Source organism: Salmo trutta, chromosome 26 (genome assembly GCF_901001165.1).
Source record: "Salmo trutta chromosome 26, fSalTru1.1, whole genome shotgun sequence".
NCBI classification, from domain to species: Eukaryota; Metazoa; Chordata; class Actinopteri; order Salmoniformes; family Salmonidae; genus Salmo; species Salmo trutta.
Window position 1 is genome coordinate 8,912,458 of NC_042982.1, and position 25,328 is coordinate 8,937,785.

The 25,328-nt window shown below is 44.0% G+C and overlaps 1 protein-coding gene across 1 annotated transcript in view; it reads left to right on the top strand.

The window, feature by feature from the left end:
- LOC115163021 (leucine-rich repeat and fibronectin type III domain-containing protein 1-like protein) overlaps positions 1 to 24,823 on the top strand; it is a 132,438-nt gene extending 107,615 nt beyond the window's left edge. Inside the window, exons 3-6 of the mRNA XM_029714597.1 lie at positions 9,103 to 10,476; positions 14,449 to 15,097; positions 23,496 to 23,549; positions 23,774 to 24,823. Of these exons, the coding sequence (XP_029570457.1) occupies positions 9,103 to 10,476; positions 14,449 to 15,007 (1,933 nt within the window). The 3' untranslated portion in view covers positions 15,008 to 15,097; positions 23,496 to 23,549; positions 23,774 to 24,823. The remainder of the gene's footprint in view (positions 1 to 9,102; positions 10,477 to 14,448; positions 15,098 to 23,495; positions 23,550 to 23,773) is intronic.
- Positions 24,824 to 25,328: the final 505 nt, after the last annotated feature.

Below are 25,328 nucleotides of genomic sequence, written 5' to 3' on the forward strand. Positions count from 1 at the left end.
TAACACAATTTTATTTATTTTACTATGTCAATAGGTATTTGTTTTCAATGTTTTGGCATCAAACTGGTGGCAGTTATGGAAAAAAAAGTAATTGGAAAACTTGCGGAGTTAATTGAAAATTATGTAATTGTTGATTTCCACTAATTAGGCTATTTTCTCTTGAACCATATGGTCTATCTACTAGAAACACAATGACAATATGGACACAGATATAAAAAATGTGAGCTATATATGAATACATTTGTTTTTATTTTATTCAAGTATAACTTTAAAAGTTACCATCGATGCCATAGAGTTTTGTTAATTATCAAAATTGCAGAAGATTCCGGTAACTTCGGTAAATTACCGGTAGCTTTGCAACCCTTGTATGTTCAACTCATGTTTGCATGAAGGAGTTCAAAGTTCAAGCTCAATGTTACCATGCAGGATGTACATGTACAGTATGTCTTAGTGTTTATGGTAAAGACGTATAGATCTATTGTACAGCATGTATGTGTGTGGATGGATGGTTGTCTTAAATGAAAATGTTTTGACTATAGTAAATGTGTAGGATTATATAAGTATAAGATACAGGCTGATCCACTATCCAATGTATTGAAGTGTATTGGAGATGGTTAATAGAAGTGTTTTCCACGTACACGGTACACCCACTATAACCTCCAGCATAACCATTGTTTACTTAATAGGTTTCTTAAGAGGTCTCTGGTGAGCTTGCAGAGGACATAGATTCCAGTAATGTAACATCTGTCCTACCGAACAAGCCCCATGGGAGAGTTCAACCACAGTGCCACCATGTTCGCACAGAAAATGTTTTCAAAATGAAATGGAACAAAAATTACTCCGCCATGCACAATCCCATGGAAGGGATGCTTATGCAAATCAAAATGGGCAATTACATTTACGGCCAACAGCAAGGAGGAAGAAACAAAACAACAAAATCAAATGTTTCCCATTAACAAAAAAATAGGTATGCTCTCCATTAATTAATATCTCGCTTTCAATTTTCACTTAGCAATTACAGGTTAGTCGCGCACAATGGAAAGTGATGATTATAAAATGTCTAGGACGTTCAATTCTGTCCAGGTGGACTTCCATTCAAGCCACAAAGCGTGTGGAAATGACTATGCAAGAGTGGTTCAAACCTTTAATAATGATTAACAAATACATGGCGACGGCTGTCGCAGCTGCAATGCATCACCAATAAATACCATGTCAAAATTAATAACAGGTATTTTTTATATCTCCGCAATTCAAATCTCCATGGACAAAAAAAAAACACACAGAAATGGCAGGAGCTTTGGAGAACGCCTGTAACAGTAAAAATCAATTGGCCTGCCAGCACAGCAAGAACATTACCCTCCCCATCTCCTCTTTAAAGGCATCAGGCTGCAATTAGTCACAGTTTCTCTCCCCAGCTTTCCCTAGTAAGCCAGGTAATTAAGTCATGGAGGGGGACCTTTATGACCCTCCCCAGCCAAACTCTACTGTAGTATTGACCAATCAGCTTGATCCTCTTGATCACTTTCCCTGTCGTTAGGAGATAGCATGCAAATGACACTCCTACTGATGATATCCAGATAACACAGCTGATTTGTGTCACATAATGGAAGGGGTTAATGGAAGGGGTGTGTGTGTGTGTGTGTGTGTGTGTGTGTGTGTGTGTGTGTGTGTGTGTGTGTGTGTGTGCCATGAGGGTTGTGTATGGACGTGACCCCCGCCCACCCTTTGCATGCCAGCCAGGCAGGCAAGCAGAGGCATTCAGTGAGAGTGTTGGTTGGTTAAGCCAGGCTCAGTGACTCGTCTGCTCCGGTAGCTCCAGTAAGCCCTCGTGACAGCAGTCTGTGTCCCAGGGGGACGGGGAGAGAACACCGCAGGCTGCAGGCCCTTGTTGTTCAAGTACAGCTGCCCTACTTACTCATATTTACAATACTGATCACAGAGGTGATTGTACCCACACACTGAGCCCAGGGAAAGCGCTTTGCCTTTGTTTTTGTGGGCCGCTTGCCCTCTTTTCCATCAGGCACTGGGTGAGGGATGCTTTTAGGTCGAGGGGGGGGTGGGGGAGATTGGGTGGCATGAGCGATTTCTCCATCTCTCCCTTTCTCTTTGGAGGAGGGAGGATCCAGGGCTGTGGATGGCTAATACACCCTCAGACATGTTATATTGTGCTGAGAAGTGGAGTGGATGGTGGAGGTGTCTGCTTTCGCTCCACTCGTTTCATCTCACTCTCTTTTAGCTGTCTGCCTCCTTTTAGCTGTCTCTTTGTCTCTCTTTATCCCACTCTCTCTTTCTTTCTCACTCACTCGGATTCTCTCTATCTTACTGCTCTTTACTCCCTCTCTCCGGTTTTCATTTGTGCACACACACGTGCACACACACCATCCCTTCCTCTTCTTTGAGATTGTGTTGATTAGTGTTGATGAAAAAAGAAGCCCGTTTGAACAGCAGGATGTCCTCTAACCAGCTGTTGCTGTTAGATTGTCAGAACACTTCCATTAATTGTCAATCTTCCACCCACCACTCTACTTCATGTTCTGACAGTCTCTCCTTTCTTATTTTCATTGAAATGGAAATCCCACTGTTAAAAACAATGACTGCGGGTGATGAGTCGCTGTACCCTGTATTCATACCCTATCATCCCCTTTTAACCACCTTTTCATGTGCATCTTTATCAGTTAGCATGTATTACCAGTCCTCCTTACATAGTGAATTTTATTTTATTTAACCTTTATTTAACTAGGCAAGTCAGAACAAATTCTTATTTACAATGACGGCCTTGGAACAGTGGGTTAGCTGCCTTGTTCAGGGGCAAAATGACAGATTTTTACCTTATCAGCTCGGGGATTTGATCTAGCAACCTCTTAGCTACCGGCCACACGCTCTAACCACTAGGCTACCTGCCGCCCAAGGAACATGCAGTAGAAACATGTCATGAACAGCTTGGTCCTTACATAATGCAGTGATTGTAAGACATCCATTTGACAGATTCTATACTGTATATTTACCCTTGACCGCATTAGTCTCTTATTAAATGCCTAACAGGGCAAGAGGTTACCCACTCTGCTCCCTCTGTCAAGCACTCAAGTATTCCTTCACTAAAATATTGATGGCGCTGCTCAATACTGTGTGTTCCAGTGCTGGAGAATGGATTGAAACAATATGTACCATATGAGAATCACGTCTGTCTCTGCCCAGACGTACTGAGCTGATAGAGTTTTACAAAAAATTATGCCATCTTATGTAATTCACAAATAGCAACATCATTAAAGTATTGAAATCCCTTGAAAAAATGAAAAAACTCATGTTAAGCTATTTCCCCACAAACAATACTTGTACTTACAATAAGAGCCAACCAGAACGTCAAGAGACTAAATAATGATGGATTCCATATACTATTAACAAACTACACGTGCTGTGCTACTGTGGGCATTTTTAAGGACACTTACACTCTCACTGAGATGCATGCTGCGACAGAATCGACTTAGTACACAACAAATTGGACAGTGTTACCTACTGTTGATTTTTTTATGTAACATTTCTAGTGTTGTTTCAGGTGTTATATTATCACTCATTGGTGTAAAAGAACCCCTGTGTTAAACCAAAACCACACCCATCTATCATATTTCCCAGCATGCTCTATTGTAGATAGATTTTTAGCATTGTTTGTTTCAATATCTCAGTTTTTACATGTACATTGATAGATTCATGCATCTTATGCAACTCACATATAAATAACTTACATTTTTCTAAACTAATCCAATCTGTTACTTAGACTTATTGTACCAGTTACTGAATGGGTACAATTTTGATCCAGTTTTGATGATTTAGGTAGTCTCGTACCTTAGTCTTCCCATCCCGGCAGTCATTGTGAATGCAGGTTGCAGCTAGGAACGTACAGAGAAGTAGCTGCCAGATCCATCATAATGGTCCGGAAGTAAAGCTGCGGCAGATTTAAAATGGAAGACATTGAATACATGGAGCAGGGTGGACAAAATCTAATTAAAACACGATTTAAATGTATTTTCGGAAGGGCTGTAATCACCATTCATATAATACATTAAATATATACATCTCATGGTAGTAGGAAGCAATTTTTTTTGTCACGGCTCCATTATTTTCCCATTTACGTCTTATAGCAACCTTCTTGGCAGCCCTGGTGTGAAGGTGAGGAACGGCAGAGCAGATCGTCTTTTGACCCTAAATATTTTATTTTGGAATTACCGAGCACACTGGTGCGTGCACACGTGATACATTGTCATTTCGTTTGACTGTGAGAACCACAAGTTCTTTCAAGTTTCGCACTGTAGGCTATGTTTTGAATGTTTGTATAAAAAGAAAGTCTATTCACTCTGAGAAACAAATTGACATTTTTCTACACAGAAACTTTTTGGTTCTTTGGAGGAGATTAAAGAACCTTACTAAAAAAGGTTATATATACACTGAGTGTACAAAACACCATGACATCGACTGACCAGTTGAATCCAGGTAAAAGCTACTATATGATCCCTTATTGATGTCACTTGTAAAATTCATTTCAATCAGTGAAGGGGAGGAGACAGGTTAAAGAAGGAGTTTTAAGCTTGAGGCAATTGAGACATGGATTGTGTATGTATGCCATTCAGAGAGTGAATTGGCAAGACAAAATATTGAAGTGCCTTTGAATGGGTTATGGTAGGAAATGCCAGGCGCACCGGTTTGTGTCAAGAACTGCAACACTGCTGGGCTTTTCACTCTCAACAGTTTCCCGTGTGTATCAACAATGGTCCACCACCCAAAGGACATCCAGCCAACTTAACAGAAATGTGAGAGGCAATGGAGTCAACATGGGCCAGCATCCCTGTGGAATGCAACAACCATGTCTCTGTCACTAACAAATAGTCATGGGTGGTAACGCTACAATTCACTCAAAAGGCACTCTGGGAAATAGGCAAATAAGGCTTTACACTAAGCAGTGTGTTAATTTAAGTGTGGACCTGTATAGACACCGGACCAGTATTAAATTTAACACGCTCAGTGTTAATTTAACACTGAAGAATGTGCTGTGTTGGTACTGTATGTAAATTGCTCTTGACTACTCATTAATATGAATGCCATGACTCAATCATACTTTACTGTTAAGTTGAGTACCTAGGCCTCAGTTGAAGCTTCTGCAGTGAGGACGGCTTATAATAATGGCTGGAATGGAGTCAATGGAATGGTATCAAACACGTGGTTTCCATGTGGTTGATACCACTCCATTGACTCCATTCCAGCCATTATTATTAGCCCCCTCAGGAGCCTCCACTGATAGGCCTATGGCTAATGCGCCTGCATGAAATAGTCCACCACTGACATGCATTGACATCGGTACCTTTTCCCATAGTGTTTTTCTTAGTTAGTTGTCGAGGGGTAATGGATCTCTCTCCGGGGGTGCTGTGACTTCTCATCCTCCCTATAATGGAGAGCAGGGAGCTCAGCCCTGCCTGGGCGTGTCACTGAGACACCGCACTGTCTTTTTCTCTGCCTCTGATATATAGCTCGCCTTAGCAGAGCAAGAGAGCAGCTCTCCTCTCTCAGTCCCTGCTGATATACCACCTGTGTGGCTCGATATCTCCCCCACCTGGCAGAGAGCCGTAACTACACATCCATGTTTTCTCCACCTTCTCCCACCTCCTCTTCCCCGCTTGAAAGTCCATCTCTTTCATCTCCCTGCAGTTAGAGCATTGATATTCAGAGTGGGTTCCCTGGCAGTGGGAAATAATTACGTTCATGCATTTCTATGTAAACGTTATGAGAATGGAATGGTGTGCACAAACAATAAACAAAGGATCTCGTAACAGATATCCATTAGCTATTCTGGAGCATTTCTGAATATTTATATAATGCATTGCCTTGTGAAATTCTATTTGAGTGTGTGTTATAGACAGATGGGGTGTCAGATATCAATGGTTTGAAGTGGTGAGGTGTGGTAGAATGAAGTGTGGTGTCAAGGGAGCAGCATTGATATCTTCTCTTTCTGTAGCCTCCACAGATATCCCCGTTATCTTGGCGAAACTATTCAGAACCCTTATCTTTTTCCACATTTTGTTACATTACATCCTTATTCTAAAATGGATTAAATACATTTTTCCTCATCAATCGACACACAATACGCCATAATGACAAAGCGAGAACAGGTTTTTAGGATTTTTAGCAAATGTATTACAAATGAAAAATATAAATACCTTATTTACGTAAGTATTCAGACCCTTTGCTATGAGACTCGAAATTGAGCTCAGGTGCATCCTGTTTCCATTATTCATCCTTAAGATTTTTCTACTTGATTGGAATCCACCTGTGGTAAATTCAATTGATTGGAAATTATTTGGAAAGGCACAAAGTGCAAAAACCACGAGGTCGAAGGAAGTGTCCGTAGAGCTTCGAGACAGGATTGTGTCGAGGCACAGATCTGAGCAAGGGTACCAAAACATTTCTGCAACATTGACGGTCCCCAAGAACACAGTGGCCTCCATCATTCTTAAATGGAAGAAATTTGGAAACACCAGGAGCTGGGCGCCCAGCCAAACTGAGCAATTGGGGGATAAGGACCTTGGTCAGGGATGTGAGCAAGAACCCGATGGTAACTCTGACAGAGCTCCAGAGTTCCTCTGTGGAGATGGGAGAACCTTCCAGAAGGATGAAACCAAGATCGAACTCTTCGGCATGAATGCCAAGTGTCACATCTGGAGGAGACCTGGCACCATCCCTACGGTGAAGCATGGTGGTGGCAGCATCATGCTGTGGGGATGTGTTTCAGCGGCAGGGAATATTAGAGTAGTCAGGATCGAGGGAAAGATGAACGGAGCAAATTACAGCGAGATCTTTGATGAAAACCTTCTCCAGAGCACTCAAGACCTCAGACTGGGGCAAAGGTTCACCTTCCAACTGGACAACGACCCTAAGCACACAGCCAAGACAACACAGGAGTAGCTTCGGGACAAGTCTCTGAATGTCCTTGCGTGGCCCAGCCAGAGCACAGACTTAAACCCAATCTAACTTCTCTGGAGAAACCTTTAAAAAAAAAAAAAGCTGTGCAGTGACGCTCCCCATCCAACCTGACAGAGCTTCAGAGGATCTGCAGAGAAGAATGTCAGAAACTCCCCAAACACAGGTGTGCCAAGCTTGTAGCGTCATAACCAAGAAGACTTGAGGCTGTAATCGGTGCCAAAGGTGCTTCAAGGAAGTACCGAGTAAAGGGTCTGATTACTTAGGTAATTGTGATATTTACGGGGGGTTTTAATATACAGTCTCAGTCAAAAGTTTGGACACACCTACTCATTCAAGGGTTTTTCTTTATTTATTTTTTTACTATTTTCTACATTGTAGAATTAGAGTATAGACATCAACACTATAAAATAACATATAAGGAGTCATGTAGTAATCCAAAAAGTGCTCAACATATACAAATATTTTGTTTTAATTGAGATTCTTCAAAGTAGCCACCCTTTGCCTTGATGACAGCTTTTCGCACACTCTTGGCATTCTCTCAACCAGCTTCATCTGGAATGCTTTTCCAACAGTCTTGAAGGAGTTCCCACATATGCTGAGCACTTGTTAGCTGCTTTTCCTTCACTCTGCACTCCAACTCATCCAAAACCATCTCAATTGGGTTGAGGTCGGGTGATTGTGGCGGCCAGGGCATCTGATGCAGCACTCCATCACTCTCCTCCTTGGTCAAATAGCCCTTACACAGCCTGGAAGTGTGTTAGATCATTGTCCTGTTGAAAAACAAATGATAGTGGGACTAAATGTAAACCAGATGGGATGGCGTATCACTGCAGAATGCTGTGGTAGCCATGCTGGTTAAGTGTGCCTTGAATTCTAAATAAATCACTGATAGCGTCACCAGCACACACCATCACACGTCTTCCTCCATGCTTCACGGTGGGAACCACACATGCGGAGATCATCCATTCAGCTACCTTTAGTCTCACAAAGACATGGAGGTTGGAACCAAAAGTCTCAAATGTGGACACATCAGACCAAAGGACAGATTTTCACCGGTCTAATGTCCATTGCTCGTGTTTCTTGGCCCAGGCAAGTCTCTTCCTCTTATTGGTGTCCTTTAGTAGTGGTTTCTTTGTATACATTCGACCATGAAGGCTTGATTCACACAGTCTCCTCTGAGCAGTTGATGTTGAGATGTGTCTGTTACTTGAACTCTGTGAAGCATTTATTTGGGCTGCAATCTAAGATGCAGTTAACTCTAATGGTAACTCTGGGTCTTCCTTTCCTGTGTCGGTCCTCATGAGAGCCAGTTTCATCATAGCGCTTGATGGCTGATGTGACTGCACTTGAAGAAACTTCCAAAGTTCTTGAAATTTTCCAGATTGAGTGACCTTCATGTCTTAAAGTAATGATGGACTTGTCACAACACAACTGATTGGCTCAATCGCATTAAGAAGGAAATAAATTCCACAAATTAACTTTTAACAAGGCACACCTTAATTGAAATGCATTCCAGGTGACTACCTCATGAAGCTGGTTGACAGAATGCCAAGAGTGTGCAAAGCTGTCATCAAGGAAAAGGGTGGCTACTTTGAAGAATCGCAAATCTAAAATATATTTTGTTTTGTTTAACACTTTTTTGGTTACTACATGATAAGTGTTATTTCATTGTTTTGATGTCTTCGCTATTATTCTAAAATGTATAAAATAGTAAAAATAAAGAAAAACCATTGAATGAGTAGGTGTGTCCAAACTTTTGACTGGTACTGTTCATTTGAATTTTTTAATCTGTTTTTGCTTTGTCATTATGGGATATTGTGTGTAGATTGATGAGGACAATATAATCAATTTTAATAAAGGCTGTAATGCAACAACATTTGGAATGCACTGTATCTATTCTTGAAAGAAATCAGCCTTATTTAAATAGATTTTCTGTTTTCAGTTTCCAGATAAAAATGTAAGCATTTCATTTTACAAATATTTTATATTTACAGCTATCAGCGTAAAGGTTCATTCTATCCATCCCAATGATAACAATGTTGTTGTTGTTTTCATTGTTTTTGTTATTTTTTTCAATGCTGTTTTCATTGTTGTTGTTGTTGTTGTATGCTAACAGCCTTTCCCCTTGTCTTCCAGGAGCCTAGCCATGGAGTGCCTGCTCCTGTGCCTGGCCCTCCTCGCTGCGCCCGTCGCCACCATGCTGTGCCCCAAGCGCTGCACCTGCCAGAACCTCATGCCCTCCTACACTGTTCTCTGCGCCAAGACAGGCCTGCTCTTCGTGCCGCCAAACATTGATCGGCAGACGGCCGAGCTGCGCCTCATGGACAACTTCATCACCACCCTTCGTCACCGTGACTTTGCCAACATGAGCAGCCTCATCCACCTGACGCTGTCGCGCAATACCATTAGCCAGATCAAGCCGTATGCCTTCGCCGACCTGCAGGACCTGCACGCCCTGCACCTGGACGCCAACCGGCTCACCATGCTGGACGACACCCACTTCCAAGGCCTGGTCAACCTCAGGCACATGATCCTGGCCAACAACCAGCTGCACAGCATCTCAGAGGGGGCCTTCCAGGACTTCCTGGAGACCCTGGAAGACCTGGACCTGTCCTACAACAACCTGGTGAACATCCCCTGGGAGACCATCGGCCTGCTGGCCAGTGTCAACACCCTCAGTCTGGACCACAACCTCATAGAGATGGTCCCCGAGGGCATCTTCTCCAACCTGCACAAGCTGGCACGTCTAGACATGACCTCCAACAAGCTGAAGAAAATCCCTCCAGATCCCCTGTTCCTGAGGATCCCAGTGTACGCTAAGCTGAAGGGTTCTCCACTCACATCCCTGGTGCTGAGCTTCGGTGGGAACCCGCTGCACTGTAACTGTGAGCTAGTGTGGCTGAGGAGGCTGACCAGGGAAGACGACCTGGAGACCTGCGCCTCCCCCCGAGAGCTCGCCGGCAAGTATTTCTGGACCATCCGCGAGGAGGAGTTTGTGTGCGAGCCACCCATGATCACGCGGCACACCTCCAAGATGTTTGTGATGGAGGGTCAGGAGGTGAGCCTGCGCTGTAAGTCAGTGGGAGACCCGGAACCTTCCACGCATTGGGTCAGCCCTGAGGGGAAGCTGATTGGGAACACGTCCCGCACCATCTGCTATGAGAACGGCTCATTGGACATCCTCACCACCACTGTGAAGGACTCTGGGAAGTTCACATGCATCGCATCCAACGCCGCTGGCGAGGCCACGGCGCCCGTGGAGCTGGTGGTTAACCCCTCGCCACACTATGACCCCAAGCTGGAGCCTGAGCCTGGCCCCTCGGACATCCCCACCTCCATCAAGTCCAACGCCAGCGGGGGCCACGCCCGCACCGACCATCAGAGGGTCAGTGTGTCGGAGCTGAGCTCGACCTCGGCCACCATTCGATGGCCCCCTCAGGACCACATCCCGGGGGTCCGCATGTACCAGATCCAGTACAACAGCTCCTCTGACGACATCCTCATATACAGGTGAGCTGGGAAGAGCATTCTTTTACAAAAAGATCATATAAGATGACATGCATCTCTATGGGTGGGGGGGGTAAAGCTGACTGGTATCTCTGTGTGGAAGGTGGTCTTCACATGTGGCATTGCATACTGTGGGTCTCTTGTTGTTCTTCGACAGTTCATGAGCCTCCAAATTGATCCTCATTAACAGCCTGGTTTAGAGAGGCACTGAATCACGTTGATAATGAATGTAGTGCCCGATGACAACACGAGTGGACTTAACTCATCGCTAAAGAAGTCACAGAGCGAACTGCAGAAACAATAGAACATGATGCCCACAGGGAAAATTACATTGAAGTTCTGAAATAATGGGTTGGAATGACTCAATGTGCAGACATCTATTGCCACACCAGCCTATATAGCCTTACTGTGCAGTAGCCATTAGCTATAATGTGTCTGGCAGTGAAGAGCCTATAAGAAGAGAACTTGTTGCCATCAATCATCTCCATAGGCCTGAGATGGAGATCCAGTTAATATTGACCTTTCTGATATCAGATTCAGATGTTTTATTAGGTGGGTTGACTCCCAAGTGTCAAAGGCCAGGCATTCAATGATATAATGGACTGAAGGTTGCAATGCCTCACTCGTACTGTAATGCCTCACTAGTACTGTAAGTGTCATGGAAGGGTTTTGAAAAGTGTCGAGTTTGGCTTTTGTAATTCAGTATTGTTCCTATCAGAAATACCAATATACTGTCCAGACTTTTAAGTGATTGTGATCATTTGTAAGCCGTGGACACTAGAGGTGTTAACTTCAGTTAGAGAAAATATTAAATATTTTCAATAGCACCCAAAGGAATCCCAGTGCAGAGTTACACTGATGTAAACACATTACCCCAGTGAAGTGCAATCCGTTCCAGAAGGCAGGGTTTGATAATTGATTTTGAATGAGGCACAGTTGAGTTGAACTCTTCACCCCAACTTTAGGAATGTAAATAATCTGTTCTTATGGGAACAGTGGTTTCTGAGCCTCCTCCATTTCATAGATTTCAGAGAATGACTGTTGCAGAGAGCATAAAACACCTGAAACATCCCGATTTACACAGAGAAGAAAGGCGGGTCACTCCCACAGTCACTACAGCCCTCTGTTTGTCTCTGATAAGAATCAAGTGGAACATTAACAGAAAAAAATAATTCTCTCCTCAAAGTGAAAACCAGAGAAATCGCCGGCCATTAAATTCCCCCAGAGTCGGCTGCGAACCTCTTTCTTCTCCTAGGGCAATATTCTCCTCTTGAGCGTTCAAAGATTTCTTTAAATTCGCTGTTCAGCGGCTCATTATTTTTATAGGAGGTGCAGTAGAAAACATCCCCGTGAGTGTTGCAGCACCAGCTAATGTTATTACAGAGATTTAGAAGTGAGACTACTGTACACCATTAGAAGTCTTAAGGGGAAGGGGGTTATTTTTCCTACCCCCACGGCAAAAATAGCCAGCGAGCTCAGTTCCATCCACCTCCCTGTTGAAGCACCTCACATTTTTTACATTTACATTTTAGTCATTTAGCAGACGCTCTTATCCAGAGCGACTTACAGTAGTGAATGCATACATTTCATACATTTTTTTTTTCTTTCTACTGGCCCCCCGTGGGAATCGAACCCACAACCCTGGCATTGCAAACACCATGCTCTACCAACTGAGCCACAGGGAAGGCACTCACACAGTGGATTATTCCACACGCCTATAATGGACGGACGGAGAGATTCGTTAAAAGACAGAAATTCATCTATTGATTCTTTTTTTTATATTACACCACGGCCCTCTTCAACATTGCACTGTGGAGTGATTCTCCGTTGAAGGAGCCCTGTTAGTACCTAATTAACTTCCGGACTTTCCCTGAGGATGGATTAAGACACAAAAGACATGTGGGAGAAGCAATTTGCTGTTAATTATGCAAAAAGCATATGGAGGCCTTTGGTTTATGGCACTGCAAAGTAATCGGAATGCGTTTTTTTAATCAATTAGGCACACATGAGTCCAGCTCTATGTGGACTGACGGTTGTATTGAATTGGGGAGGTCAGCGATGGAGGGAGGGGGTAATGAAGGGACGCGGTGGCTGAGGACAGCTAATATCCTCTCAGACACATTAACATTGTGCTGAGAACAGGAGAGGATTGTGACGGTATCAGCTTTCCTCAGTCTCTTTCTTCTTTCATACATCAAGTCGACTGCACTCTCTATTTCTCTTCCTTTCGTTCCCTCTCTCTGTCCATCTTTTGACTCCAGATATCACTACCTAATTGCCTTTATGTTTGTGTGGCCTCTTCGGAGACAGTCTTACATGAGAGGATGAGAACTATCCTATGTTAAAGCCATTATAGACAGCATGTGGTAGGGAGATTTCAGCACACACTCACATCCTTGATCACACACGCGCGCATGAGTAAACACACACACACACACACACACACACACACACACACACACACACACACACACACACAATCCTCCATGTCCCCCTAACCCCTCCTGGCCCCCTGCCTGCCTGTAACATCCATATTCCCATCTCTAATGTGATAGACTGGTGACAGGAGTTGTGGCAAGGTCAGGTCTGACTACATCAGTGAGGGCTCCCGCTCCTCTCTCACCATCCCCACCACCTCCTCCCCATTGCATGCAGAGGACCCAGCCTTCTCCTCCATGTCCATCAAAACCCCACCAGAGGATATGGATGACGACACATCTGAAGATACAGTATATTGGGGCCTATTATTTTTTGAACCGGGCGACCTCCCTTTTTATACCTAGACTGTATGCTAGGCTCAGGACTAACGAAATGGCCAGACCCGTCTGTGGGCGGCTAGTGACCTCCACTCATCCAGAACATCCACTAATGATGAGTGTATATGCACTGGGGCGTACAGAACAACATCAAGACAATTCCCCCTAATTAGTGAGATTCTACCTTTCTTAGTAGTTTGATCTTCTCGTTTCCTTTCTTTCTTTCAAGGAAATGTTCACGGAATTGAAATGTACATTTAACATTTTGATCATTTAGCATACGCTCTTATCCAGAGAGACTTACAGTAGTGAGTTCATAAGTTTTTTTGTTCACATCAAATCTAATGTTTTTCTTCACATGCTTCGTAAACAGCAGGCGGAGACTAACAGTGAAAAGCTTACTTACGGGCCCTTCCCAACAACGCAGAGAGAGATAAAATAGAGAAACAACAGAAAAGTAATAACACGTAGCAATACAAGTAACATCTCATCATGAAACTTTTACTTCATAGTAAAACACCAGACCATAATATGACATTAGCTTTATGGGTGGAAGATATTCTGCATGCTCCATAAATGTATTATAATTTGGAAAGGAGAATACAGTGGATAAACAGGGTGGCAAGAGAGTAGTAACGGTAGTAAGTCAGTTTAATGGAAACAGCAGGTGTAACCTGTGGATAAGGTAGGGCAGAGGAGGGTACTCTGAGACAGTAGGAATCCCGCCGTGTGAGCGTAGAGGTTGGCCCCGCTGGCGCCTGCGTTTAGAGGAGAAATGTTTAATGCACACACTGTCATCCACGCTGTCACCCCTTGAGCATGTCGCGCTTTGGAATTCCGCTCCATGTTTCGTCACCTCGGAGCCCCCGGGCCCCTATGTCCCTGTTGATAAATGGAGCAGTTTGGCACGCTAGCCACCGGGGTAACAGCACACACACACACACACACACCTTAGCCAATGTGTGGTCTAGTGTTTGTAAGACAGAAAGTAAACCTGACAATGGAGAGTGCAGAACGAGGGGAGAGCAGGAAAGTGTGTAAGTGTGTGGTCAGGGTAGTAAAGGCTAAACGTAATTTCCAGGTACTGAAAGTATAGGTTGTTGAGTTTACTGCCTTCATACAAGCTCTCAGTTTTCGGATTACTGCTAGAATGTTCACTCTGTCAATAACATTGTTCTCTCTCTCTCTCGCTCTCTCTCTCTCTCTCTCTCTCTCTCAGGATGATCCCTGCGTCTCATAAGTTCTTCCTACTCAGTGACTTGGCCACTCAACGGGATTATGACCTGTGTGTGCTAGCGGTGTACGACGATGGCGTCACGGCCCTAACCGGCACCCGCCTGGTGGGCTGCGTGGCATTCACCACAGAGCGCGAGTACCGTCAGTGCCGCTCCCTCCACGACCAATTCCTGGGCGGCACCATGATCATCGTGATTGGCGGTATCATCGTGGCGTCCGTGCTTGTCTTCATCTTCATCCTCCTCATGAAATACAAGCTGCACAGCAACCATTACAAGCAGAAGGCGACACATGTCAGCAACGTGTGCTCTCAGACCAACGGAGGCCAGGCGGCGGGCGGGGGAGGCACTCCCATCCCCCCTTCCTCCTCAGGCTTGGCTAATAAGCCCATGCCTCCTGGTCCAGTGGACAGGGTAGGGCACGAGGGACCCCATCAGGCCTCGGAAGGGGGCTTCGGAGGGCCCTTGAAAGGGACCACCGTAGTGGACTTGAACCCAGACTACGGGAAGTCAGTGAAGGACGAGGATGCTATATCACAATAACACAGGATCTGGGACTTCCCCACCCCGCCCCCTTTTTATTTCCCGGTGCTGGGGTCCCTCTGCCTTACCAAGGATTATCTCGTGTCCAAGGTGGGTGATTCCTGTCAGACAAGGCTGGGCAAGTGCTCAGGGCTCATCTGTATTGATTAACATTTCTGCAGACTGCTTCTGTAAGAGTTTACAGATGTGTGTAGTTTACAGATTGTGTGTGTGTATGTGTGTGTGTGTGTGTCTGTGTGCATGTTTTGTGTGTACATGCTGTGTTCCTATAAGTCTAGGTGCATCTGCATGCAGTATCTATTTCGAGGGGCTTGTCTTGACAAAGCGCAGTACTTTTGCTGTATTGTATTTTCCTCTTTAAATGAAGCGTAGTAAATAGTACAGTGAACTAGTCCTATTGAGCTGCAGCTGTGACTGCAGGCAGGCTTTGCTTGTGCCCCTTGACTGATGGGAATAGGCAATCATCATAAAATCACACAGCACATAAAGGACAGCACGCTGTGCTCACTCGCTCCACGTCCCCCCTCTTTCTCCTTCCTTCCCTCTCTCCCTCGCTGCCCGATGGGATTCCCCCCCACACTCTGTTTCCATGAAACCAATCATTGCTGACTCTGCTGGCCCTGATATGTTTGTTGTAAGTTTAATATCCGCAGTATAGCACAATCTTCTCTACATCTGCGCTCTCCAAATACAAATGAACTGAGCTGGGCCCGGGACAGCTCTGTGGCTTTTTAAACGCTATCATTTGTGTCTCTGCTGCCCACCAACAACATCACGTCATCCCGCATATTAGCACACTCAATGTACTAACGAGGGTTTGACGTCATCTTTGGGGCTTCCTAAGGCATTTGTGTTATTCTGATTCGTTTTTGGAGGGCAAGCTACAGGCTATGTCACTAGCAGCTGGAAGTTACTTTTAAACAAGGGTCAGAACCTTGTTGGGTTAGAAAAGGCGAATGGCAGCCACATGCGTAATAGCGACCCCTATGGGTATGTTCAGGTATGCCCTTGGTAATGTTAACCTAAGCCAGCGGTTCCAAAACTAGGGTTCGCGACCCCATGTGGGGTGGCATGATATGAAAATTGAGTTGCAGGACAATTTCAAAACGTCCTGAGAAAAAAGTATTATATGGATGATCTTGTTGTTGTTTTTTTTGTATGTATGTATGTATGTATGTATGTATGTATGTATGTATGTATGTATGTATGTATGTATGTATGTATGTATGTATGTATGTATGTATGTATGTATGTATGTATATACACTGCTCAAAAAAATAAAGGGAACACTTAAACAACACAATGTAACTCCAAGTCAATCACACTTCTGTGAAATCAAACTGTCCACTTAGGAAGCAACACTGATTGACAATACATTTCGTATGCTGTTGTGCAAATGGAATAGACAACAGGTGGGAATTATAGGCAATTAGCAAGACACCCCCAATAAAGGAGTGGTTCTGCAGGTGGGGACCACAGACCACTTCTCAGTTCCTATGCTTCCTGGCTGATGTTTTGGTCACTTTTGAATGCTGGCGGTGCTTTCACTCTAGTGGTAGCATGAGACGGAGTCTACAACCCACACAAGTGGCTCAGGTAGTGCAGCTCATCCAGGATGGCACATCAATGCGAGCTATGGCAAGAAGGTTTGCTGTGTCTGTCAGCGTAGTGTCCAGAGCATGGAGGCGCTACCAGGAGACAGGCCAGTACATCAGGAGACGTGGAGGAGGCTGTAGGAGGGCAACAACCCAGCAGCAGGACCGCTACCTCCGCCTTTGTGCAAGGAGGAGCAGGAGAAGCACTGCCAGAGCCCTGCAAAATGACCTCCAGCAGGCCACAAATGTGCATGTGTCTGCTCAAACGGTCAGAAACAGACTCCATGAGGGTGGTATGAGGGCCCGACATCCACAGGTGGGGGTTGTGCTTACAGCCCAACACCGTGCAGGACGTTTGGCATTTGCCAGAGAACACCAAGATTGGCAAATTCTCCACTGGCGCCCTGTGCTCTTCACAGATGAAAGCAGGTTCACACTGAGCACGTGACAGACGTGACAGAGTCTGGAGACGCCGTGGAGAACATTCTGCTGCCTGCAACATCCTCCAGCATGACCGGTTTGGCGGTGGGTCAGTCATGGTGTGGGGTGGCATTTCTTTGGGGGGCCGCACAGCCCTCCATGTGCTCGCCAGAGGTAGCCTGACTGCCATTAGGTACCGAGATGAGATCCTCAGACCCCTTGTGAGACCATATGCTGGTGCGGTTGGCCCTGGGTTCCTCCTAATGCAAGACAATGCTAGACCTCATGTGGCTGGAGTGTGTCAACAGTTCCTGCAAGAGGAAGGCATTGATGCTATGGACTGGCCCACCCGTTCCCCAGACCTGAATCCAATTGAGCACATCTGGGACATCATGTCTCGCTCCATCCACCAACGCGATGTTGCACCACTGACTGTCCAGGAGTTGGCGGATGCTTTAGTCCAGGTCTGGGAGGAGATCCCTCAGGAGACCATCTGCCACCTCATCAGGAGCATGCCCAGGCGTTGTAGGGAGGTCATACAGGCACCTGGAGGCCACACACACACACTACTGAGCCTCATTTTGACTTGTTTTAAGGACATTACATCAAAGTTGGATCAGCCTGTAGTGTGGTTTTCCACTTTCATTTTGAGTGTGACTCCAAATCCAGACCTCCATGTGTTGATAAATTGGATTTCCATTGATTTTTTTTGTGTGATTTTGTTGTCAGCACATTCAACTATGTAAAGAAAAAAGTATTTAATAAGATTATTTCTTTCATTCAGATCTACGATGTGTTGTTTAAGTGTTCCCTTTATTTTTTTGAGCAGTATATATATATATATATATATATATATATATATAAATATATATATAAATATATATACAAATATATATATATTAAACAAACAAAAAAGGTTATACATACTATTATTTTTTCTCAGGATATATTATAATATCGTCTTTGTATCTCAAAATCATTGTAATGTGGTTAACCTTAAAAATCTAAATTTAAATGATTAAAATCAAAAAGATTCAACCAGAGAGTGCCCTCAGATCATGGGAAAAGGCTGCACTTGACCGTTGCACTTGAATCATTCCCACGATGAATGGCTAGGCCTGCTACGCTATGAAACCACACACTACTGCAGAGATCTTGATACTACCGGCCGCAATTGATATGGTGAAAACAATGTGTGGGAAGGCAGAGGCACAGAAACTCACATCAATACCTTTGTCAGATAACACTGTTAAACAAAGAGGAAACTCTGACTGAACGACTCAAAAACTCCCCAGCTTATGCTCTCCATATGGGCGTTAGCTGTGAGGGCCGAGATGCTCAAGCATTGACTTTTGTTCACTATACTTGTCAGGGGATGCTATTCACAGGACATATTGTTGTGTCTCACGATTTCCAAGTATGAAACAGCATAGTTCAGTGTACTGCATGGCTATATTGACAAAAAACATATTCCAGATGGGATCGAATTATGGGTTTTTGTACAGATGGGTCTCTGTCTATCCTGGGACGGAGGGCAAGCCTCTGCACTCTAGTTCTGAATGTGTCTCCCTCTGCCATATGGATGCATTGTATGATACACTGAGAGCAACTGGGGGCAAAAAAGCTGAGCACAGAACTCGGAGATATACTGCAACAGGTAACTTCGATTGGAAACTACAGTGGGGGAAAAAAGTATTTGATCCCCTGCTGATTTTGTACGTTTGCCCACTTACAAAGAAATGATCAGTCTATAATTTTAATAGTAGGTTTATTTGAACAGTGAGAGACAGAATAACAACCAAAAAATCCAGAAAAACGCATGTCAAAAATGTTATAAAATGATTTTCTTTTTAATGAGGGAAATAAGTATTTGACCCCTCTGCAAAACATGACTTAGTACTTGGTGGCAAAACCCTTGTTGGCAATCACAGAGGTCAGACGTTTGGCAACTCGAACCTTCAGCTCCCTCCACAGATTTTCTATGGGATTAAGGTCTGGAGACTGGCTAGGCCACTCCAGGACCTTAATGTGCTTCTTCTTGAGCCACTCCTTTGTTGCCTTGGCCGTGTGTTTTGTGTGTGTGTGTCATGCTGGAATATCCATCCACGACCCATTTTCAATGCTCTGGCTGAGGGAAGGAGGTTCTCACCCAAGATTTGATGGTACATGGCCTCGTCCATCGTCCCTTTGATGCGGTGAAGTTGTCCTGTCCCCTTAGCAGAAAAACACCCCCAAAGCATAATGTTTCCACCTCCATGTTTGACGGTGGAGATGGTGTTCTTGGGGTCATAGGCAGCATTTCTCCTCCTCCAAACACAGCAAATTGAGTTGATGCCTTCCCTGTGGCTCAGTTGGTAGAGCATGGTGTGTGCAATGCCAGGGTTGTGGGTTCGATTCCCACGGGGGGCCAATGCCAAAAAAAAATGTTTGAAATGTAAATGCATGAAGTGAAATGTATGCATTCACTACTCTAAGTCGCTCTGGATAAGAGCGTCTGCTAAATGACAAAAAAATGTAAAATGATGCCAAAGAGATTTTGGTCTCATCTGACCACAACACTTTCACCAGTTGTCCTCTGAGTCATTCAGATGTTCATTGGCAAACTTCAGACGGGCATGTATATGTATTCTTGAGCAGGGGGACATTGTGGGCACTGCAGGATTTCAGTCCTTCACGGCGTAGTGTGTTACCAATTGGTTTCTTGGTGACTATGGTCCCAGCTGCCTTGAGATCATTGACAAGATCCTCCCGTGTAGTTCTGGGCTGATTCCTCACCGTTCTCATGATCATTGCAACTCCACGAGGTGAGATCTTGCATGGAGCCCCAGGCCGAGGGATATTGACAGTTCTTTTGCGTTTCTTCCATTTGCGAATAATCGCACCAAATGTTGTCAACTTCTCACCAAGCTGCTTGGCGATGGTCTTGTAGCCCATTCCAGCCTTGTGTAGGTCTACAATCTTGTCCCTGACATGCTTGGAGAGCTCTTTGGTCTTGGCCATGGTGGAGAGTTTGGAATCTGATTGATTGATTGCTTCTGTGGACAGGTGTCTTTTTTACAGGTAACAAGCTGCGGTTAGGAGCACTCCCTTTAAGAGTGTGCTCCTAATCTCAGCTCATTACCTGTATAAAAGACACCTGGGAGCCAGAAATCTTTCTGATTGAGAGGGGGTCAAATACTTATTTCCCTCATTAAAATGCAAATCAGTTTATAACATTTTTGACATGCGTTTTGCTGGATATTTTTGTTGTTATTCTGTCTCTCACTGTTCAAATAAACCTACCATTAAAATTATAGACTGATCCTTTCTTTGTCAGTGGGTAAACGTACAAAATCAGCAGGGGATCAAATACTTTTCCCCCCCACTGTATATCAAACCACATCCACTGCGTGCATACCTGTTCACAAAACTATGTGGAGATATGAGATCAGAGCATGACAATGTTCTATTTCACTTCGAGGCGTGGTGGTTATCGAGGGGGAGTGTTGGAAAGATTTTTACCATTGAGAGAGGAACTGTTGTCATTCACAATGGATGTAAAAAAAAAAAAAAACTTGGTTGACTTTCTGAGTAATGAAAGTAAATAACAGAAACAGCATCAGTAAGTGTCCCACACAAGTGATGACTGCTCACCTCCAATGCTTGGAAGAGCACTTTAGGATGGACCGACTTCCCAATCCATTTAACTGTGATCCTGGCTCAGTTGACAGTCCAAAAGCTGATCGAGCTGTCATGCTGCAGACAACGCATTCACAGTTCAATACAGAGGAGTTTTGGTTCCTGACTCAAAGGGAATAACCTACCATCGCCCTCTGAGTATTAGTGCGGCATTCATAACAACTGGGAACTCGGAAATCTCAGACTTCGGACGTCAGTGCACTCTAGACAACTGGGAACTCGGAAAGAAACAAGCTCCAGGTGGGAAAATCATTGTGAACGCTTATCCAACTCGGAATTCCAACTTGGGAATTCGGGCTTCATTCTAGAGCTCTGACTTTCCGACCTAAAGATCACTGACGTCATGATTTGACCTCGTATTTTTCAGAGTTCCCAGTTGTTTTGAAAGCGCTCTAAAAGCCATGGTAGGCTACCCTTCACCAGCTCATATCTGTGTAAAGCTGGATTCAGTGCTCTCGTCTGCATTAAAACCAAATATCGATCCAGGTTGGATGACAGCAGAGATGAGGTGCGCACTGTCGACCCCGCCCCCTGACTTTAAGAAGCTCCAATGCGACATGCATCAAGCACACCTATCTCAGCGGTGGTGGTGAGATAAGAGACATTATGTCAGACTAATTTGCAATTGACTGTCATATAGCCCCACATTAAAAGAATGTGATGGTGAGTTGAGAAGACAATCAGAAATACTGTTTTTAAATTGACTGTCAGCCCCAAATAAAAAAAAGTTAACATTGGCTGTTAATTACATACTTGTTTTCACATGGGTAGGGTCGTGAAAATGTTCAGATATCAAAATGTGGTCAGAGGCGAAAACGGTTTGGGAACCCCTGACCTAAGCTAAGAGATTATCCACCTTCCGATCACTGTCTTCATTGACCTCACCTAATAGCTTGCAATTTGAGTCATCAACTGCTGCAGCAGTGAAGCAATCCATGCAGCTCTGATTTGGGATCAATTGTTTTTGTTGTTGAGCAGTTTATGAGTCCTGGTTGCATTACATATCCATTTAGTAGGAAGAGCTATTTTTGTCTCAGATGACCGAGTGATTAGACCTTGATTACATGCAGTTTACAATCCTGTCGATCATAGTCTTCTTCAAGAAGAGAGTTTAGTTGGCTCAATGAATGGCTGCCTGTTTATAGCTGTGGGCAGCAGCAGGCAGTGTTCTCTCTCTGTGACAGGCCTGGATGAGGCAGATGAGGTAGTATTCTTCCTCAGCCTCTGTGCTCAGCGTTTAGCTGTGAAATACCTGCAGTGTCTGTGCATCCATAATTCATCTAGGAGCATCAGACAGCCAGCGAGGAGATGACAGATCACTCCCAGGAGGCCCTGTGTTTCTCACAGCGACACAATGAGGCTGACAGAGTTACTGGCGACAGGAGGAAAGGAGGGGGCGGAGAGCGAGCGCGAGACAGCGAGAGAGAGCGAGAGAGAGACTGGAGAGAGAGAGAGAGACTGGAGAGAGAGAGAGACTGGAGAGAGAGAGACTGGAGAGGAGAGACAAGTTCAGGAGGAAACAGAGTCAAGGAGGACAAAGACAAAGGTAGAGAGATTGATAAGAGAAGATGTGGTGTACAGAGAGAGAAAGACATGGAGGGGTTGGAAGATAGAGTGAGAGGAAGAGGTAGGGATGGAGAAGAGATTGAAAGGACTGCAGAAAGAGAGAGAGTAAATCTGACAGTAAATCTCAGTAAAACAAAAATAATGGTGTTCCAAAAAAGGTCCACAAATACAAATTGCATCTAGACACCGTTGCCCTAGAGCACACAAAAAACTATACATACCTTGGCCTAAACATCAGCACCACAGGTAACTTCCACAAAGCTGTGAATGATCTGAGAGACAAGGCAAGAAGGGCCTTCTATGCCGTCAAAAGGAACATCAAATTTGAAATACCAATTAGGATCTGGCTAAAAATACTTGAATCAGTTATAGAACCCTTTTCCCTTTATGGTTGTGAGGTCTGGGGTCCGCTCACCAACCAGAATTATACAAAATTATCCTCCGTGTACAACGTAAAACACCAAATAATGCATGCAGTGGAGAATTAGGCCGATACCCGCTAATTATCAGAATCCAGAAAAGAGCCATTCAATTCCACAACCACCTAAAAGGAAGTGATTCCCAAACCTTCCATAACAAAGCCATCACCTACAGAGAGATTAACCTGCAGAAGAGTCCCATAAGATAAGGAAGCTGGTCCTGGGGCTCTGTTCACAAACACTAACAGACCCCACACTGGAAAGAATTAACAAAAAAACTGTGCAAACTAGAATGAGTACATAGTGGCAGAATACCTGACCACTGTGACTGACCCAAAATTAAGGAAAGCTTTGACTATGCAGAGACTCAGTGAGCATTGCTATTGAGAAAGGTCGACGTTATCCAAATCAGTCAGTGAACCAGCTTCTTAGATATGCTTCGTCATGGTCTTGGTCTGCTTTCATCACCTCATTTTCAACAACACCTATGTGTAAGACACTGTCAAATACTGGTAGGCGTGTGTGGCCTGGGGTGGTCTAGTGGTTACTGCTGTTGTCTTCTGATCACACAGATATGCCAGGTCTGGCGTGGGTTTGAATCTGGCCTATGCCCTTCTAGAGCACCATCTTATTATCCTGTGTCTCTGTCTAAAAAAGGGACTAGTAGGCGCAATCACGTAGCCAGATGTGATATTCATATCTACAGAATTGTACCCCCCTGGGTCAGGTAAGACATACGGGATCTTTCCAGGTATTCTTAGCTCAGGTGATAAGGTTTGTGCACTGATTCCTGTGTCCTGTCTCTTCCAGATTCGTACATCACCCATGCTCGTCTTCTGAGGTGGAGGGAGGGAGAATGGAAAGGTGAGTTTAGGGGCAGAGAGCTATACATTTTAATTCTATATGCAAGTTCTACATAGAGATGGGAAAGTTATGACGTTACGCAAGTCTGATTTAAAGGGCAAATGAGAAGGGAAGAAGGGACAGGTAGAACACAAATGGTGTTTTCTTTCTATTGCATTAGATTGTCTAGTAGACTGCAGGTTTAGGCAATACTTAGTGACGTTTACTTTAATTCTCTCCTCCAGGTAAAATCCCCCTGGTTCAAGGAAGCTGGACAAACAAACTCACAAAAGAATACATATGAAGCCAAGAACAGCATTAGGAATAGAGATGGGTGGATGCCATGGAATCGCTGTGTTCCGTCACTTATGCAATTCTACCTGGAACTGGGATGTAATCCAGCCCTGTGGAGTGGAGGGAAATTCATTCCAAAACCTGGGGCTTCTTTCACTGTGTGAGGAATGAGTTGACAACCCAGACCCCTCAAATTCCTTTCGGAATACTTTTAGAGATTCTCATCGGAATTGCCTATTACAGAGGAACACCCTTGGATGGTTTTGATGAAATGTTGTGGGTTTCATAATAAAGCTCCACTCTCCCTTAACGATCGGTCACATGCCAAAGGAATACAATAAGAGAAGGTGATACAGTGTTTTGTTTTCCTCCCCGAGGGCCTTGGAAGTGTTAGCACACATCGATGTCACGTCGATGCACCAATATCAAACGGTTGTTCGGTGATCTCTAGGGCACTTTATAATCTTTATAATCCTCTCTCTCTCTCTCTCTCTCTCCCACTCTCTCTCCCTCCGTCTATATGGACAACTGAAAAATATAATCAACAATTATGAGATCAAATGCATCCATTTTGGATGACGGTGGAAAAAATATAATTATTTGGCCAAAAACATGGGCTCTCAAGATGAGGTCAAAAGAAGCACCTGGTTTGGTTTTATTACATGAACCTACAGCACAAGCAATGCATTGTGGTTTGATAGTGAAATGGTGAGTTAAGTTTCATTCTGACACAAACTTTACAGAGAAGAAACTGACCCTATTGTATACCACTTGCCAATTGAAAAGATGGACGCACGGATCAAATACTCTTTTTCCCCTTACTGTTGACTGTGTATGTATTTGTATGTGAGATACACCTTCAATCTTCTCTGATTTGATACCCATATTTCCTTTGAATTATGAAGCAACAATAAGAAAAAAACGTGAGATGGAATTTTATGCTTTCATAGGTAAAATATGTGGATTTATAAAGAAATAAAATTATTTTTCTTGAAGATGTGCAGCAACATTACTCACACAATTTCTGAAAAGAATCCTATTCATAGATTAATAATTGCATGAAGTGTCAAACTTGTTTTACTTTAAGAAAATGCATTAGAAGCAGTGTTTTCATCAGCTTTGTTGGTCAGTTTTCAACCAAACTGACCTTATGACAATGTAATTACAGTTACAGAAGTACGGTTTTGCCACCAAGGGTCGCCAGAGGCTTTCATGGTGACTTTAACAAGTCACTTTCCACAGGCACTGTTGACGGGAACATTTTTTTTTTTATTTGATTAACTCTAGGTCGTACTTCAGCTTTCCAGTCTGTGGTCAGATGGTCCAACCATGTCATTGTTTAAAACTGCATTGCCATTGTGGTAGGCAAACGTCCACGGACAAACCATATACATAAAATATGTATTTTAGGAAAGCAAAAAGCATCAACAGGATTGACAACATTAATTGAAATTAATGTGTAATTTCTTATTAGCATATGTTTTACATAAGGGAGACCAAAAGCAG